Here is a 19697-nt window from a genome sequence, read left to right on the forward strand (position 1 = left end):
TGCTGATCTTTGGTCTACTGACAGCGATAAAACTGTATTATTTGTCTACTTTTTAACATTTGTACGTCCCTCATCTTATGTACCAGATACTATCCTAGACAGACATTTGCTTGTGCAGACCGCTTTGTTTCAGTAACCTACCCGTTTTCAGCTAGCTACAGTACACTACACCCAAAAAACCAAAACAAAACAAAAAAAAAAGCAAAAAAAAGTTACAGACCTATTTCCAGCCAACAGTAAAAAAAAAAGTGGAAGCAGCTGAGTTCTCCAAGAGAAACTGCAGATTATTTCGGTTTAGAATTCCAAACGGGAGTCAGCGACGGCTGATGGTCTTGCTCAGCCGCTGTTTAATTTCAGTTGTAAAGTGCTGCCTGCAAGGTTCACCATGGTTTACATACACAGTGGCAGAAAATGTTTTCTGTTGTACAGGTCTACCCGAGTCAATCAGATGGCAGATATACAGTAGCAAAATGTTGTGAGGGACCCAAAAAGTAGATGTACCCACCAACAAATAAAGAACAACTAATATGCAGTAGGTGGGAAGCATCGGCTCCTTCAGCACACAAGAAAGGTTACCGCAACATCGTTGACAAAATGTACGAATCCATCTACTTGTACACAGAAAGAAAAAGAAATTTTGCACTCAACATAGCCACCATTCCATCACACAGGGGATTATCCATGTTCACTATTGCAGCTACATCAGGTGCATGACATGTCACGACTGGAGCATCATCCAACAGTGCACTTACACTGAACACAGGCAGAGGGAGTTGATGTGTTAGAAGCAGGTTCTCATGAGCATGCAGATGGTGCACGATAGTGAAACCACCAGCGATGAGCCAGTAAATATACAAGATGAGGGCTTTATGTTTGCCTACCTTGCCGGTCAGTGGGGTGTCCTGTGTGGACATACAGGGTCTGCTGACTCTGTCTAATGGCAGCCGTCAGGGGAAGGTCAGCCTGCATCACCCACTCCTGGTTGTTGCCATTGACGACTGCTTCTGTTGGCATGGCTAGAGAGTGACGCTTGGGCACATCCTTGGTCAGGGTGGCTAGTGACTGTTTGGCCTTCAAAAAACAGACAGGCAGATACAGTCAGACAAGAAGCAGATATCCATCTGTGTTTAGGGTTAATGTTACTGTGGAGTATATTTCTGTTCTGTGTGTGCATGCATGTTATATATCCAGCATGATGTCAAGCCTTCGAGTACAGTGTGACTGTGTGAACTGTCCTCCCCGAGTCCCTCATCTGGTTGTTGTCAGCTGTGTTCATGTTCATCTTTTGTTGTATGAAATCTCTTTTCACCACTCCTGACAGTGAGGTGGAAAACAGGTGCTTGCTGTTTGTTTGTTCTCCAGTGTGGAAGTCATGGGCTGTTTAGTTGTAAACAAGGAGAAACTAGAAATAATGACAGTTTTCCATCAGTTTTTAATAAATACATGTGTTCTGACAAGCACAGGTAACCACCATTTTATGGGGAGTAACAATGACATGTGGAACCTCTGAGATGTGATTTTGCTTGTGTGTGTGTGTGTGTGTGTGTGTGTGTGTGTGTGTGTGTGTGTGTGTGTGTGTATGTGTGTGTGTGTGTGTGTGTGTGTGTGTGTGTATTTTCTTTTGTGTGAATGATTAGCCTCGTGATGCTGGTGTTTTGTAAATGCTTGAAATCTTCTGGCTGAACAAATCTTATCATCATGCCAAGAGATGGTGGGCTGCAAATCAACACTGGCACAATCAGCTTTGTTGCAATCATTACTACCTAGCAGTCAAATGATTATCAATCATTTTGACATGCAAAACAGAATACAATCACAAACCTTGAGAGCAATCATTAGTTACCATATTATTGATGTGCTTTTTTCCCGAAAGTTTTTAATCACTCAATCAAACCTTCAACATTTACATCAATCACAGTGGGAATTCATGGGATAACTCATGTTAGGATCAGTGGGATTAGTCGGGGTCGGTTGAGGGTTAGTCAAACATGTGCATCCGAGACGGGACGTCCCAAAATAATAATGAGGTCACAAGTAGGGTGGATATCTAGGGAGCAGCAGGGTCAGGAAATATCCAGACTTAAAGCTGGGGGCCAATCTTACCGCCATGACCCTAGAAGAGTAGTCTCTGTCTGCAAAAACCCGCAGCTCCATTCTCTGATTGACACAGTTACTCATCTGAAGAGTTGGAGACATGAGGGAGGAGGGATGCTATACTGTACATTCAAAGCATTTCTTGGATTGATTATATGCAGTAAATCCTAAATCATGCACAGTACATCCATGAAACTGTAATGAAACCGGTTTTGTCTGTCAGTCTCACCATAGCCAGCTCAGCCTCCAGCTCCTTGATGCGGTTGTCCTTCAGGTCAAGCTGAGAGCGCAGCATCGCTGTGAGCTCGGTGGCTTCCTTGGACTGCCGCCGCAGATCCCACTTCTCTCTCTCCAACAAGTCCTTCTCTTTGGCCAGCACCTTCACCGCATCCTCACTCTCCTGGTGGACACAGAGATACTGACGGATTTGTTTCACACAACAAAAACACCTTTAAAAGATGACCTGAAGGACCAACAATCAATAACCAAAACAATTAAAATAAAAGATCACATTGGTCGAAGCAAATTTTTTCTGTATATTTTAGTGAATTACTACTGTCTGTGTACACCTCAGTCATTTCTTTCAGTTTGTTTGTCTGTTTGCTTGCCTAGTTGATATGCGGAAGCATTACTATTGGATTTTGAGGGGAATTGGAGTGGGAGTGAACGCTGGACAAGGAGTACTTTTTCAAATATAACATTTAGAATATTTTGTTCACATTATGACTAATAATATACCAACTACCCATCCATCCATCCATCCATCATCCATCCATCATCCATCCATGTTTATAACTAAGAGATGATGAACATAATTACAAATGTTCAGAGATCTCCTGGTTCAAAATATTAGTTGGTATGAATTAATTTACCACCAACAGACACAAATAATGAAATATACAAATGAAATATATATAATGAAATAGATGAAAACAATAAAGCAATTGATGATCTTCTCACTTGTGCTCAGAAAAAACTTTGGTTTTACTGATAACAGTATCGATGAAGCGACACTGTCTCTAGATGCTTTCTAGTTTGGTTGTGTTGTTGATGTGAAATACTCTGCGTACGTCACAGCTTTGTTCATCTTTTTGTGGATGTCTTTGCATGTGACAGTTTATATCGGAACATCGAAGCCATACTTTTCTGTGCTGCTCATAGTTGCGTATGAAGTCGCGGAGCTGCTCCTCTCGGCTCTCCAGAGTCGCGTAAAGCTGCTGCATCTGGTTCACCAGGTCTGCTTTCTCTGCCTTCAGGCGTTTCCGGTCGGACTTCATGGCTGCAAGGAAGGAAGGATGGAAGACAAGGAGACAGAAACAGTGAGAGATGGATTGTTTGTTAGCATCACAGCAACATTTGGTTGCAGTGCGTTGGTGTTTATGAATGTATTCCAATAAAAATTCAAACATAACAACATGCAATCACTCTACATAAACTACAGCTAATATGCTTTGAGGTTGGTCATTTACTGTACTTCTTTAGAGTGTGTCATCCACTGGTCCAGATGGTAGGAGAATAAATAACTGACTAATCACTTGTGGGGCATTTTAAATTAAAGCATCAAACACACTTGCAGTGAGTGCGTAGGGTGAATCACGCACAAACCCTCCTGTCAATCTGCTCTCCACTGCTGGATTCATGGTCTCTCTTTTCAGCTATCTCTCTGCCACACACTCTCTCTAATCCCCTGGGACCTCACCCACGCATCATGATAAAGGATGTGGTTCAGCGTAGTTATTCACAGAAGCTCTAATTTTCTCAGACAACATGTCTTTTTTTCTTTCTTTTTTTTTGCTCTCCTCTGCATCTGCCTCTTCCTTGCTTTGCCTTCATTTTCATGCAAGGCAGTTTTCCAGACATCTGCCTGCTTAAGGCTGTGTTTCCCTCTAGCTATCTTTCCAAACTGACAAAACATGCCTTATTCAAATTTTATGTATTCTCGCCATTTCTGTCTATATTGCTCTCCTCCACTATGACGTCTATTTCCTTACAACCATGCATCCCTTTTGGTATTTTATTCCCTAACAGGTCTCCTTTTCTTTTAACGCTGCTGTTCACCTTTCTCCACCACCTCCCCATTCCAGCTGTGGGTTATTAATCGTGTCATATTAAACCCTAGTTAATTTCTTGACATTCTGAAGTCGAGTCTAGGGAGCATGCTCAGGGAATAATGTGGAAGCGCCGTCACACTCATTTCCTCTATGTCATTTTTCACCTGTCAAACTTATGTGATTATCTATCACCTGCTCTTCAGAGGTGGAATCCCAAAATGATAGGGATAGTGAAGTCAAACTAGTAAGCAAATGAACAGATAAGAAACATCCCTCATTGGCTTGGAAAAATAGGAAACCTTCCAGCACCTGCCTCAGGAAGTGTAATCAAAGGCATCTTTGAGATGAGGAAAAAACCCCCCAAAACACTACCGCCTCACATCCTGCACCTGTGACCATTTGGCAACATCGGCTTTCTTGGTGTTGGACACAAGAAAGTGCTCACTGTGAGAGGGTAAAAGGGTTTATTCACACTCACAAATCATGGCATCAGTGTTTCCCACCATTGATAAGATTAACATTAAGGCTTTTACTGAACAGAGATAGTTATTTTACACTAAAAAATGCAGGCAAGATGGAAAATTTTCACATGCTTGCATTTGATAGCGACCACATGCATGACTGACATACAGAATGTTTCTGCAAAAGCCTCCACTAATTATCTCTAGAATGTAATTATGCTTTCAAGTGGAGGAGGAGGAAGATCATGGAGGATATTGTCCAAGAGAGAACATATGTACGTCCTTTCCTCCCACACAATGTATGCATGTATTTGTGTCTTGTGAGTATTTGTGCATGTTTTTTTTCCTTGTTTTCCTCTGTGTAATACATAAATAGTTATAGATATCCATGTGAAATCCTGAAAGTATACATGCAAATTAGGACACTAAAAGCTACAGACCAAGGACTCAAAATCATCATTTAAAAGTCCAAGCCAATGAACTCACAGTCCAGCGTTAAAAACACCTGCTGGTACCAAGCTCTCCTGACATGTCTTGTAAAAGCTCTTTGCTACAAAGCTGAAGCCTTTGTGCTATGGAGTAGTTCAGCATGAACATCTGCTACTGCAGTGGGCTGAAAGCCTTTGTTTTTTGTACCCTTCCATTATGTTGTGCTGTGCTAGGACATCTTACATTCCTGTAAAAGGCCAACTCATTAGTTACCAAACAGGAATATTGGACTACTCAAGAGTTCCTACTGGCTGTCGGATGTCTTCATTCAACAAAACTTAAAAAGAATATATTACACCTGCTTTCCTTCTCAGAGATTGATATCTCACTGATGTCTGTCCAAAAATGATGCCAGCAGTTGGTTTACACGTGTGTCGTCTGGACAGTTTATAATTCCCAGAAATCCCACAGAAAACGAATACTTGATTACCCTGAGAGACAAACTAAATTTTTGTCCTTGCATCCAAGTATTGTGCTTCAATAATAACACCTGGTTTTAAATAATTTCTAGCAATAATGCAAAACAGCATGCATGCAGTAAATGACAAATATTAATTTACTTTTTTAAAAAGTATAAATGAGAAGCTGATTACTATGGTGACCAGCAGTACGGGGGCACCACAGGGGACCGTTCTCTCTCCCATTCTCTTCACCCTCTACACATTAGACTTCAAGCACAACTCGGAAACATGCCACATACAGAAGTACTCCGATGACACTGCGGTTGTGGCATGTATCCGGGAGGGTGATGAGGGGCGGTACAGGGCATTGGTGGCTGACTTCGTGGAGTGGTGCCAACAGAACCAGCTCCAGCTCAACGTCTCCAAGACAAAGGAGATGGTGCTGGATTTCCGGCGGGCACCTCCCTCTCCACAGCCAGTGATCATCGAGGGCAGTGAGGTGGAGGTGGTAGAAAACTATAAGTACCTGGGACTGCAGCTAGACAGCAGACTGGACTGGTCACTCAACTCCAACTGTGTGTACAAGAAGGGGCAGAGCAGGATGTACTTCCTGAGGAGGTTGGCCTCCTTCAACATCTGTCCTAAGCTCCTTCTCATGCTCTATCAGTCCGTAGTTTCCAGTGTTCTGTCATACGCCATTGTGTGTTGGGGTGGGGGGGCCAGGAAAAGAGATATGGACCGTCTGAACAGACTCATCCGCAGAGCGGGCTCAGTGGTCGGGCTGAGCCTGGACTCTGTGGAGACGCTTCTGGAGAGCAGGACCATGTCTAAAGTTAAGGCCATCATGAACAACACCAGCCACCCCCTACACACCACCTTCTCCCAGCAGAGAAGCACCGTCAGCGGTAGACTGCTGTCACACAGCGCCTCCACAGAGAGGTTGAGGTCCTCCTTCATGCCCCGTGCCATCAGGGGGTACAATGACTCTCTCAGGAGGAGCGGGGGGGAGGTGGCGAGGTCAGCACGCGGTTGAATGGATTTAATTTAATTTAATTTTGTACTGTTTATATTTTAATTTTATACTGTTTATATTTTAATTTTATACTGTTTATATTTTAATTTTATACTGTTTATATATTAATTTAATACTGTTATATATTTTTAAAAATTTTATACTATTTATATTTTAATTTTATAGTGTTTATATTTTAGTTATAGTTTAGTAAATAAGTTCTGTTAGTGCTGCATGTGTCTGTTAGTGTAGTGTATGTCTTGTGGTATGTCCTGTGATGTCAGTGTTTCTTTTTCTCCTGGTGTTTATCCAGTATTATTCGTTATGTAATGCCTGAGCAGTGGATATATACAGTTTCCTCCGGGATTAATAAAGTATCTATCTATCTATCTATCTATCTATCTATCTATCTATCTATCTATCTATCTATCTATCTATCTATCTATCTATCTATCTATCTATCTATCTATCTATCTATCTATCTATCTATCTACTAGTAGAGTCACAATATTTGGCTTAATATTTCATTATCCATTTATTCAATCACAGCCTGTCATATTCTTCTGAGAGCTGGTTACTTTCAAGCTGTGAAAGTTTAAATATGCTCTCCCTCGCTCTCCCTGCAGTCATCCAGCCGTCCTCTTTGCCATCTCTTCTTCAGACAGAAAGCTCTAATTCATGAGAAGACTTACCTCGGTGGTGTTCTTCCTGCTGGGGTCTAAGCAACAAAGACTATGTGTTCATCCTTTGATGAATTCATTCTGATCCTATCCAACATGGTCACTCTCAGAGGGAACCTCAACATCTTCATTTCCACCGGCTTCCCTCTCTCTTTCTTTTTAGCACCACTGTCTCTAATCATACATCATGGCTGGTCTCACCACTGTCTTATAATAAAACTTTGCCCTTCCTACTAGCAGAGCTCCTTCTGTCACATGTCACCTGACACTTGTCTCTACTCGTTCCTACCTGCTTGGATCCTTTTCTTCACCTCCATATCACACTCCCCATTGCTCTCGATTGCTGACCTTAAGTGTTGTTGACTCCATCGTTGCTATTTCTTCCCTTTGTAGCCTCACTCTTTTTTTCTGCTCCTCTCATATATGTACAAATTTTCTGTTTTACAAATATTCTGTTTATCTTCATTCCTCTCCTCTCCAACCACCTTTCTAAAAGTGTTCCACCTGCCCCTTGCTTTCACTGCAGATCACAGTGTCATCTGTGAACATCATGGTCCATGAGGATTCCAGTCTAACTTCATCTGTCAGCCTATCCATCACCACAATTTATCCTTGACTGTAAACTGTTAAAAATGATGAAAGTGAGAGAAATAGATAAATTAAAATATTGAAGGGGGTTTCTTAAAAACACTCCCAACCATTCCATCACCTTTTATTAAATCAGCTCAGCTTACTTCAATACAAGTGGTGGAAAAAAAACATGGCTGTATTTCACAATGTTTAAGTAGGTTTAAGTAGGAAAAGCCCCAGGTCAAGTTTCATGAAAATTTGGTGTAAAACTGAGAGACAATCAAATAACAAGCGTGCCAAAGAAAATCTTAATCTTAATTTAGCTCCTGTAACAGCGGTTGTGATCATAAAGAAAGACCCAAAAATCAATATAGAAAATTATGTCCTTCACATTAATGAATAAAACCACTCTGCAGCAGCAAAACTCTGTATAACTACACTTGTAAAGAGAGAAGATCGGGTTTTAGTCTGCTTTTAATATAATTATTGAGCGAAAGAACAAAAGAGACATAAAATCATTGGAGGGAGTTCATTGTTAACAGTGTGGGATTTAAAATCTGTCAGCTAAAAAATGAAATAGGAACCTTGGAGCTACCAAGTGTGCCCCATGCTCCTCAGTGAGTTGTGTGATGCAAATATCATGTCACTACTATATCCTTTACAGTTATGATGTTGTTCCAATATGATGATTAAAGGGTAATTAAAGTTTCATCCTGAATCTGCAAACCTCAGCAGTGACATTTGACTTTTCATGGGTTTAACAAGCAATTAAAAATAGATCAAACAATTCATTAATAGGTGACCTGGACGTGCACCTGTGTGTGTGTGTGTGTGTGTGTGTGTGTGTGTGTGTGTGTGTGTGTGTGTGTGTGTGTGTGTGTGTGTGTGTGTGTGTGTGTGTGTGTACAACCTTCTAAAGAGCAGAACAAACACATCAGGGAACAGAGGGACTGTTGTTCTTTTAATACCCTTACTCACCTCTATGTGTGCAGCAGATTAAAAAAAACAAAAAAACCCCAAAACAAAACACCGTAAGTGACTTGATGACCACCAGGAGACACTTTCATAAAAACATGCGTTTTATCTCCAGTTTAATTTGAACATATTGCACTGCAACCTTGATAGAAAAACTGTCCTCATTACCTTTCCTGATGAAAGCGTTGGCATCAAATACATATGGGCCACCAATGAAATGAAAAACATCACAACTGCAAGTATTCTAGCATTACCCTGATGAGGTTTGGTAGCGTTGTGTTTGCGTGTGTGTGCGTGTGTGTGCGTGTGTGTGTGTGTGTGTGTGTGTGTGTGTGTGTGTGTGTGTGTATGTGTGTGTGTTTAAACACCTAGTGAGAGAAGAGGCCTTGTAGTCAAGGACAGAGCTGCTTTCAGAGCACAGCGTAGCGTGAAATGACACTAAACAGAGCAGGCAGGCTGTGCTTTGATGATACATGGCAGTCTGCTGCCTTCATTTGAGCTCCGGATTCACTGCAGGTCCCTCAGTGACAGTAATTAGCCAAAGCGAGAATAGCTAATTAAAAACAGCAAAAGGACAGCTATACTTTTAATATCCATTAAACACGACTTTGAAGAGCAAGTCCAAATAATGTCCAACCGCATGGGCTAATGACTTTCATCCCTCGTTTTACTTTCATTTTAGACTTTGGAGATTGCAAGGAAATTTTCACTGAAAACATTAAAACAGAAACTCTATTGTGGGACTTTGGCATGATACACAATTACAATTATAGTGCTGAAAGATTCATTTCTTGCCCACAGTGGAAGTGAGCTCAGACCTCATGGGTCTCATCAAATAAAAAGCAAAGGGGAGTCCAAGAGATGGAAGAAATTAACCATAACTGGAGAGAAAACAGAAGAAAACAAGTCTTTGTCTCTGAATTCTCCATTCTGTTTTCACAGGCACTAGAAAATCTGCATGCAATTTAGCCATGAAGTGTCTGAACTGAAGTAAAGAGTGGCGACAGTTGCTGTGAACCATTCCCAAATTAAACAGGTATTATCTCCAGTGGCAGGGAGCAAAGGCGGGGATGATGCATTTGGTTCAAGCTACTTCAGTCCAGATTTTCGCTTTTTCATCCACACCAAAACAACAGGAAAGTAAATAAAAAAACAACACAAAACTACTCTGCTTCACAGAAAGTGTTGGTAGCTGCCCAGGGTGTTTAAGTTCTCCAAACATTTCTCTCATTCTTTGAGGAAAATGTTTTTGCCTCCGGCGAGCATCTGGCGGGATGTTCATAATATCCTACTGTTGTGTTGACTGGGGAAATCAAATAGAGTCAACATCGTGCTCACATCTATTGGCAGCAAATGGAAAATGCTGTAATGAGGTATTCTCAAGGATATTTGGAATATGCTTTATTTTTATTTTTATCATTATTATTTGCATCAGTAGTTGGAACTCTAACAGCTAATTAGTCATTTTTGCTTTATTGAAAATTGTTAAATCGGCTGAGAAAGAACATCAGAGAGAATACGTACAGAAACATGAGCAAGTATCTGTGTCTGTAGATGTGAACGTGCATAAAGAGGAAGACCTTGAGGCTAATAAACTCACCATTAGATAGCAACCTCGAAAAGCTGACATGTAACAATTAACCCTAAATCTAATGTTCTATATAATCGTGACGTGATTTTATTACTTTCAACTGGTAAAACTATTCAAAAGGCAATCTGAGACATTTGTGTTTGTGAATTTCAAAATGTGCTGTCTGACACTGAAGAGTTTACAGTATCTAAATGGTAGAGATGTTGGCACATACACTGCTGTTTCCATCAGATTCACCATGAATGGAAGGTTAGTAGTTTATTATGCAATTTAACAAGTGTCATATTTCAGTGCTGTTTCTTTTTCTGGAGTGTGGCCAATAGAAATAGTTTAACATTTGAAACATTATTTGGGGCTGCATTTTGGGTACAGATGAGACAGTAAATCCCAGAACAATGCTGACAGTTATCTCAAGCATATTTATATATCTGAGTCACAGGCAATACCAACAATACAAACACAGTACCATGAAAGAAAATGTGGCTAGTTTGTTAGCATATGCAAATATTTTCTGCTTCATCCATCTTTAATGACCACATAATCCAATTTACTTCCTCACGGCTTTGGAAGTGCTAATAATACTACTGCTATACTAAAATACACAAAATGTGTCTTTGCTCGACTTTCACAAATTCCCTTTGTATGCCATCCTCCTCGTTGGAAACCCACACACTAAAAGCAGCACTAACAGAATTAGAAAAAATAAGATGACAGATCAGTTCAGATTTTTTGCTTGGAGTAGCCGTGAATATTGCTGGGCACAAAGTCAGCATCACCTGCACCCACCTCATTTAATGATCATAAGAGCGAGTTAATAATTTTCAGACTTTCATAGCTGTCTTTAAACACAAATAGCATCCCTGCAGTGTGAGACAACCGTGGTCCAACAAAAGACCTGCAAACCAGCTACTGCTGTATAGGGCAGGTCATGTGGAAAATAACAATAAAACATATGAATAATTCAGAAATCTTTATGTCTTCATGCTGATGGTAAATACAGATACTTTTACAGGTCTTTCTCTGGCGAAAAGCTGCACATGAATCTCGACAACAAAATAGGAAATATCTATTACTTTACTCAGGGGCCAAACTCAAATTGACAACAGCCAATATCCTCTTGTCCTCTAACAATCCCAATCTTAATACTGTACACCCAAGATCTATTCTGCTTTAAATTTCTTGCAATCCAGCCAAAGTAAATGCCTTTATAAAGCTTTCATTAGCCACCAACCGCTGTGAGTGCCTGCTGTGGCTTTAGCCTTCATTAACAAGTCAGAGTAAAACAATCGACACTATGACCCAGTGTGTAGTCGATTCTCACAGACAAGCCTCGAGCTGAGGAGGAGATAAGTATTTATTTGATGTGTGCTTGGATACACTCTGCCCGAATCCATTTGATTTTGTTCAGTTCTTAGAAAAACCATGGGATGCAAGTGTCTCTTAAAATGTCACGCAACAAAATCCCCTGACAGTGTGACCTGTGGTTGTCTCATGCCAAATGTATGTTTGTGCTCTGTCTCTTTCTGTGGGTGTCGTTTCATTGAGAAGAATGATTCTAGTGAATAATCTGAACAGTAAAAATAAACCGCCAACAGAATATGTTTAAGAAATAATTTCAGCTGAGAAACAGGCAACAAAAGCAAGAAGAATTATGACCCGTATTTGATCAGAAGTCTAGGTTTTCACAGTCTTATGAGGTTTTTTGACCAGTGTGCTCAAATTCATTCTTTGAAAGAAATTAAGCTTGTTTTAGTCTGAAATGATATCTAGTGGAAGTCAATTTAATCATCAGAGTAATCACATTTAAGTCCTATTTAACACATAACACGATCCCAGTTTTTCTGATCTATTTAAAATATGTGATCTCTCCGTATTTAAGAAAAAAACATTCAGGCTTTATATGTTAATCTTGGCAAAGCTCAAAGCAGTGGTTCTTAACCTGGGTTTGATTGGACCCTAGGGGTTCGGAGAGTCAGTCTCAAGGGTTCGGCGGACACAGAAGTCAAGACAAAAGATCTGACATCGTGTCGGGTCTTTTGTCTTGACCTCCACTGAACACACACAAATCACTGTGTACATATGACACATCGCGTCAATTCGTGATGACACGTCCCCTTAGCCATCACTGGCTGCAGGTGATCACACTACATCGATGGGTCTATCTGTGTTACAGTAGTTTTTGCGCAGTCAGTCGATTTATGCCTGTGGTGATGGTACGTCATCTGATTTCTTTCTTAATATTTCAATCCATAGTAACTATCCATCCATCCATCATCAACCGCTTATCCGGTTGGGCGGCAGTGGCTCAGCGGTAGAGCAGAGGTCTTGAAGACAGATCGCCCAGCCATCAGTGGATCGATTCCCGCTCCCGCCAGAACATCTCCGGAGTGTGAGCTGACGGTGGGAGGCGTCAGCTCACCTCCCAGCCACTGCCGAGGCGCCCTTGAGCAAGGCGCCGTCCCCCTTACAAGCTGCTCTATTGGGGCGCACTCCAGGAAGCTGCTGCCCGTCACTCTGCCTCCCGATGTACAGCTTGATGTTGGGTTTGTATACTAACTGCATGATTACAGGCCCCTTTGTGTGCTGTGGTTGTTTCAGGGGCCTGTACATACATAGTGTGTGTGAAAAACTAACACAAAAAAAAAAATGTAACAAATGTACACCTGAGTGACAAATGTAATTTCCCCTAGGGGATCAATAAAGTGTATCTTCTTCTTCTTCTTCTTCTTCTATCCGGGGCTGGGTCGCAGGGGTAACAGTCTCAGCAGGGATTCCCATACTTTCCTCTCCCCAGACACCTCCTCCAGCTCCTCTGGGGGGAACCTGAGGCGTTCCCAGGTCAGCTGAGAGACATAGTCCCTCCAGCGTATCCTAGGTCTTCCTCGAGGTTTCCTCCCAGTAGGACATGCCCGGAACACCTCCCCAGGGAGGCGTCCAGGAGGCATCTGGAACAGATGCCCGAGCCACCTCAGCTGGCTCCGCTCGAGGCGGAGGAGCAGCGGCTCTACTCCGAGCTCCTCCCTGGTGACTGAGCTCCTCACCCTATCTCTAAGGGTGCGCCCGGCCACTCTACGGAGGAAACTAATTTTAGCTGCTTGTACCCGGGATCTTGTCCTTTCGGTCATGACCCAAAGCTCATGACCATAGGTGAGAGTAGGAACGTAGATTTACTGGTAAATCGAGAGCTTTGTCTTACGACTCTGCTCCTTCTTCACCACAACGGACCTATACAGCGAGTGCATCACTGCAGAAGCTGCACCGAACTGTCTGTCAATCTCACGTCCCATCCTTCCCTCACTCGTGAACAAGACCCCAAGATACTTAAACTCCTCCACTTGGGGTAAGGACTCTCTACGGACGCGTAGAGGGTGCACCACCCTTTTCCGGTTGAGAACCATGGCCTCAGATTTAAAGGTGCTGATCCTCATTCCACTCGCGTCACACTCGGCTGCAAACCGTCTCAGTGCACGCTGAAGGTCCAGGTTTGATGAGGCCAACAGGACAACATCGTCTGCAAAAAGCAGAAATGAAATCCTCTGGTCCCCAAACTGGACTCCCTCCGGACCCTGGCTGCACCTAAAAATTCTGTCCATAAAGATTATGAACAGAACCGGTGATAGAGGGCAGCCCTGCCGGAGTCCAACATGCACCTGGAACAGGTCTGACTTACTGCCGGCAATGCGAACCAAGCTCTGGCTTCGGTCATACAGGGGACAGACAGCCCTAAGCAAAGGGCCCCAGACAAATACTCCTGAAGCACTCCCCACAAGATACCACAAGGGACACGATCGAATGCCTTCTCCAGATCCACAAAACACATGTGGAGTGGTTGGGCAAACTCCCATGAGCCCTCGAGCACTCGATGGAGAGTGTAGAGCTGGTCCATAGTAACAACGTCGAGCAAAAAAAGAAAGTGATCGGATGAATATGTGCATGTACTGTACAACGGAACGTGATGGGAGTCAGCGTCCTATCTGCATGATTTGCAATGCCAAGTTGAGCAACTCTAGTCTCTCACCGGCAAAGATAAAAGAATACTTCCTTAAGCTGCATGGAGATGAGGAATACAAGAACACAGCACTTGCTGAATTCAAGGTGAAGAGAGTCAGATACGACAAAAAGGCTACGCTGCCTGTTCTTGGCTTTGTAGCCATCAATAAACCAATTGTCACAGCTTCCTACGAAGTTTCTTACCTGATCACAAAGCAGGACAAGCCGCACAACATTGGTAAAACACTCGTAAAACCTGCTGCATTAAGGATTGCAAATCTGATATTCAGAACAGCGGCCAAAAGTAAATTATCGCAAATTCCTTTTTCAAATGACACCATCAGTAACAGAATAGAGGACATGGGTAAAGACATCTTGGCTCAAGTAGCTGCAGATCTGATTTCATGCCCGACAAAATTCAACCTTCAACTCGCCAAGATGACAGACGTTTCTAATATAAACTAGCTTGTTATTTTTGTGCGCAATGTGAAAGATGACATGATAAAAGAAGATTTTTTGGTTTGCAAGCCTCTTACAATAACAATTAAGGCATTCGATGTGAGTTCATGTACTGTCTTGGTTTTGTTCTTTGAAACAGGTGACATTAATGCACAGTTCATTAAATGCACCAATAAAAAGTATAGTTATGTCTTAAATTTGAAACACAAAAATTCCACCAAATAAGGGTTTGCTGAGTGAGCATATGAAACTGGCGGGGTTCGGTACCTCCAACAAGGTTAAGAACCACTGGCTTAAAGGGAGAGAGGACAACGATTTTAAGCTTGAAAAATGGGAGTGTGTAAAGACAAAAAGAAAACTGCACATCAAGACACAATGAAGTTTAAATAGTTCAATGATATGTTCACATTTTTTTCTATGTAATCTCAATGTAGTTTGGAGGATTTAACATTTTTGTCTGCAATCCTCATCTTTACATTTGGAATCAGCGGCCGTTCTGCTAACACACTGAGGCTGATACAGAATAGAGGCTCCTCTGAGTACACCAGGGTGGGAAACACATAGACAGAGCTGAGCTGCAGTGCAGAGTGGGTTTTCGAAAACCTCAAACCATTAGTGCTCATCTCTCAACTGTAACAACTGACCATAATGCAACTGATGGGCAGCATTAATCCCATTGTTACAAGCACTCATGTTGATATTATTGTAAATGGGTAACATACTTCAGCATACAATTTGAACATTTCAGCCCAAGAGGGCAAAACCACCTACAGCTACTTCTGTTGTTTTCATCTTTTTTATGGTGTATAATGTAATGCATACACCGTGAACGTAAATTGATTTTGTTCACAGTGAATGGTTACATGTTTCACTGATGACTGATTTCTCGATATATGTGGACTGAACGGTGTGGTTCCTGTTTGTAAGCTCTGTATAGGAATCATAAAGATGAGACAAGAAAGGAGACGATGTATGAAAGTCACATTAAAGTAAATGTCTTCCAGATGAAGGGAAAGTAGAGAAACCTCAATTTTTCCGCTTTCTGGTAGTCAGCAAATTAAAAACTGGAAAATTAAGAGGAATGGCCAGGTCAGAAAGCTATTGTTTAGTACGGTCATATTTATATTCTTCTTTTCTCCAAAACATGTTTGGGAAATGACAGAGGCATAATATATTGCAGATGTTAGTGTTTTAATTGCACACACAGCTTCTTGTTTGCTGGGAGGTTCTCTACCTTGCAAAGCCTCCTTGGCTCTGTCCAGCTCCTGCTCCTTCTGGGTCAGCTGCACACGGAGCTCGGTGGCTGAGAGCACGTCGGCTGAGCAGCCTCCCTGGGTCTCTTCCAGGTCCTTGCTCAACATGTCCTTCATCTGCCGCAGCAGGTGCACCTCCTCCTGGAGCTGGGCCACCTCCTCGCGCAGCAGGACTAAAACACAGAGCAAAAGGAGCTTCAGCAAGCCAACTCTAGAGTGTGACCCAAATTATTCTTACACATATGCTTGTAGCAGTTTTTATGCCAAAGGGAATGAAATTCTAGTAGCTGTAGGAGGGTCATTTGCATGGAGGAATTCAATCTCACAAAGGTGGGTTAGCACTGAAAGGGTACATAACTGCAGCAACGGATATGTCTGAAATGCAAATTGATTCAAGGTTATGGTTCCATTTCTAATTTAGATAACTACACTGCCAAATTACTGTGGGTAATAAAGCATCACAGGGGTCCAGGCAAAGAGACGGAGAAAGACATTGATATTATAATGAAAACTGTCTTTGTAGCTGCCTGGTGAACCTGCTCTCTGCTTGAGTAAAGAAAGGATGTGCATCTATTTACTATTTAGTGACCGGTGCTTTAAATAACTTTCCCAAACACTGTCAAAAGGCATTAATAATAAAGTAAAAACAACAGCAGAGAGAAGTAGACATCTTCTTCTTACCTGCTGTTTCAAAGGGTGCTCAAAGCGCTTCGGCAGCAGAGACACTTCACACATTTTTAAAACAATCCACAACACAGAAATGTCCCACTTCAATTTCTCACATCAAACCTTATAAGAGAAACATTTAATCGAAAAATCTGTCTTCACACAACAAATGCCCTTGCCTAGGTGGAACGTATGGAAAGTAATTTATATAAGGATGAGTGGAGTCATTCTGCTCAATTTCATGCATCCTCAGGGCTTGGGGGGTAGAAGGGGGAGGAGTAAAAACAGTTTTGCCCCATCTCACATGGCTCTACTATCTAGTGGCTTGCATAAATCACATAAATCCCAGCTCCTACACATCTTAAACCTGAAAACCTACAATCAATCAGAGACAAGGGGAAAAACTGTGAAAAGGTGACAAAACATGAGTCATAAATACTGAAGGGAACAGACATTAAACAGACAAATTGACAGATTATAGCTGCTGATAAGTTTTAGAGTGAAAACCTAAATTAAGGATGAACACAGAAGTGGATTTCCAGGAGATGCCAATCCAGCAAAAGAGGAAATCGTATCATTGGAACTAACACTGTCATGCAGGCATTTTTCTCAAAATAATTTCTGACACTTATGGTGGAGTATCTCCAGTGGAAATGAACAATAATTGAGCCTCTTATTTGGACGTTCTTTTAGAAAGAGCATCTTTGCAACAGATTTTCATTTTATATTGTTTATTCTCTCGCGCGTAAAAAATGATGGTGGCTGTAGTGACAGAAATGTATGCAGAGTGGCCATGGTCCTAAACCCAGATCTTATTTGTAAAAACAATGAAACAGTAAGAGGTTATGAATTTCTTTTATGCAAGCAACAATTCCAGTGGAAAGAAACCCTGAAAATTTGATAAAAATACTTCTTTTTTTTTTAAATGTTATATACTAATTATAATCCCTGCAGGGATTATAATTACTATTATAGTATTATAATTAGTAGCATACTAATTAGTTCAAATCATACATATATATATATATATATATATATATATATATATATATATATATATATATATATATATATATATATATATATATATGTGTGTGTGTGTGTGTGTGTGTGTGTGTGTGTGTGTGTGTGTGTTTGTGTGTGTGTGTGTACAGGCCCATAACACACAAACACACACACATGGGGCCTGTATGCCTGCAGAGGAGGTAGAGTGGCGGGCAGCTCCTTTATTGGTGCGCCCCAAATGAGCAACTTGTAAGCGGGACAGCACCTTGCTCAAGGGTGCCTTGGCAGTGCTCCGGAGGTGAGCTGACACCTCCCACTGTCAGCTCACCTCCGGGTGTTTTTTTGGGCAGGAGCGGGAATGGAACTGCCGATCTCAGATCATTGAACAACCCGCCCTACCGCGCGCTCTACCACTGAGAGAATGTCACCTTTTCAAATTAAGCGGATGGTTACAGGTCCAGGGCCATGTGTGGATCTATGAGATGTATTTCTGATACTTCCAGAATGTGTAGAATTATAATGTGTGGGTTTTTCCAGAAAAAAATGAATACAATATGATGTTGTACTCAACAATAATAACACAATGACATAAAATAGTGCCAAAACTGCCTGAAATAACCATAGGCTCAAAAATGACTTCTGTTTTTTGAGTACTGTATTCTCTGTTGACTTATGTTTGCATGCATGACTTCATCAGCAGCTTTAACCCTGTGGTTCTACACAGTTAACTCTTGGCTCCTCTTAAAGCTGACCCCGTGTCATGTTCCTGTCTTCCTGCATTCCTAGTTGAGACTGATGTGTTGCTCAAATCAAATAGATGCTTCAACAAATTGTTTCAACAAACTATGATAGATCATATGGGGTCCATACAACCTTTACGCACCATGTGCAATACTTTATATCTCCTTTCACCTCCTGAAACTGAAATAAATGACCAGTGGATGATTGAATGAACAAACAGGCCACTGCACCTGCCCCCCAAGGCCGAGGATAAGGCCTGCCCATTAAATACTGAAAATGAAATGTAAGAGAACTCATTAGGAGAAGGGCCGAGAGAAAAACGGCGGTGGGTGTAGTGTCATTACACAGAGGTAGACTTAATGTACCAGATAATAGAACCTCATTTTACGGAACTATTCAAGCAGTGCTGATCTTTTCTACAAACCAAAGAGCTGTCCAATTTTGGGTACACAAAATTGCAAGACACACTTCAATGGTGTTTAAAAATCCTATATTAGAAACAAACATAATAGCTTATCCATTATGTTAGCACATATTGATTGTGCAAAGGCAACAACACAGGGAGTCATAAATTTTAGCAAAGATCTTTATCTGATGCCATAAACATTGCATAAAAATTCTGATTTATCTTTAAATTGGGGTCACATTTGTTTAGAATTTTGTGGATTAAGTTACTGTTGAACTTTCTTACTTTTTATGTAAGAAGTATCTTTTTCATTACCTGACAGAGTAACGTCCAATAAGCTGAATAACATTTCATTTTGTTTTAACAAACACTAAACATGACTTTTGCTCTTCCTCTTTATTATCATATGGAACATTGCAAAATTATAAATAAAGACAAGGTCACAAAAACGAATAGACAATGGGAGCAGGGCAAATTGGCTGCCTAATGTTGTCTTGATGTTTATTGTTCACGGAAAACATATCAATATGGAACATGAAGGTTCTTTAACCATCTGTCAGTCAAGGTCAACACTTTTGTTGTCCATTGGCTTTGACCTGAACTTTCATCCATATCTATCTACATCCTGATGTACTTCTCATCATTCCATTTATTCCTGGATTTGTTTTTGCTGTTAACAGTTATCTTTTTGAAATAAGATGATAAGTCTTAGTGACACTGATGAGTCTTTGGCACATTCCTTTAACATTTCATACCAATGGTTTAGTATGCCAAAGAGACTGCATTCAGCCTCCACAGGGGAGTTACAGAAGATGTCCTCCAGTGTCTCTCAAACAGCAAACACAACATGACA

At 41.3% G+C, this 19697-nt stretch overlaps 1 protein-coding gene across 1 annotated transcript in view; it reads right to left on the minus strand.

Annotated features, from left to right (window-relative positions):
• Nucleotides 1-19697, minus strand: part of kazna (kazrin, periplakin interacting protein a) — a 180277-nt gene that overhangs the window by 14194 nt on the left and 146386 nt on the right. Inside the window, exons 6-10 of the mRNA XM_068306210.1 lie at nt 16008-16199; nt 3237-3373; nt 2324-2494; nt 2104-2178; nt 882-1071 (exon numbers count right to left, since the gene is read on the minus strand). Of these exons, the coding sequence (XP_068162311.1) occupies nt 882-1071; nt 2104-2178; nt 2324-2494; nt 3237-3373; nt 16008-16199 (765 nt within the window). The remainder of the gene's footprint in view (nt 1-881; nt 1072-2103; nt 2179-2323; nt 2495-3236; nt 3374-16007; nt 16200-19697) is intronic.

The sequence above is a fragment of the Antennarius striatus genome, chromosome 2 (assembly GCF_040054535.1).
Source record: "Antennarius striatus isolate MH-2024 chromosome 2, ASM4005453v1, whole genome shotgun sequence".
Lineage (NCBI taxonomy): Eukaryota > Metazoa > Chordata > Actinopteri > Lophiiformes > Antennariidae > Antennarius > Antennarius striatus.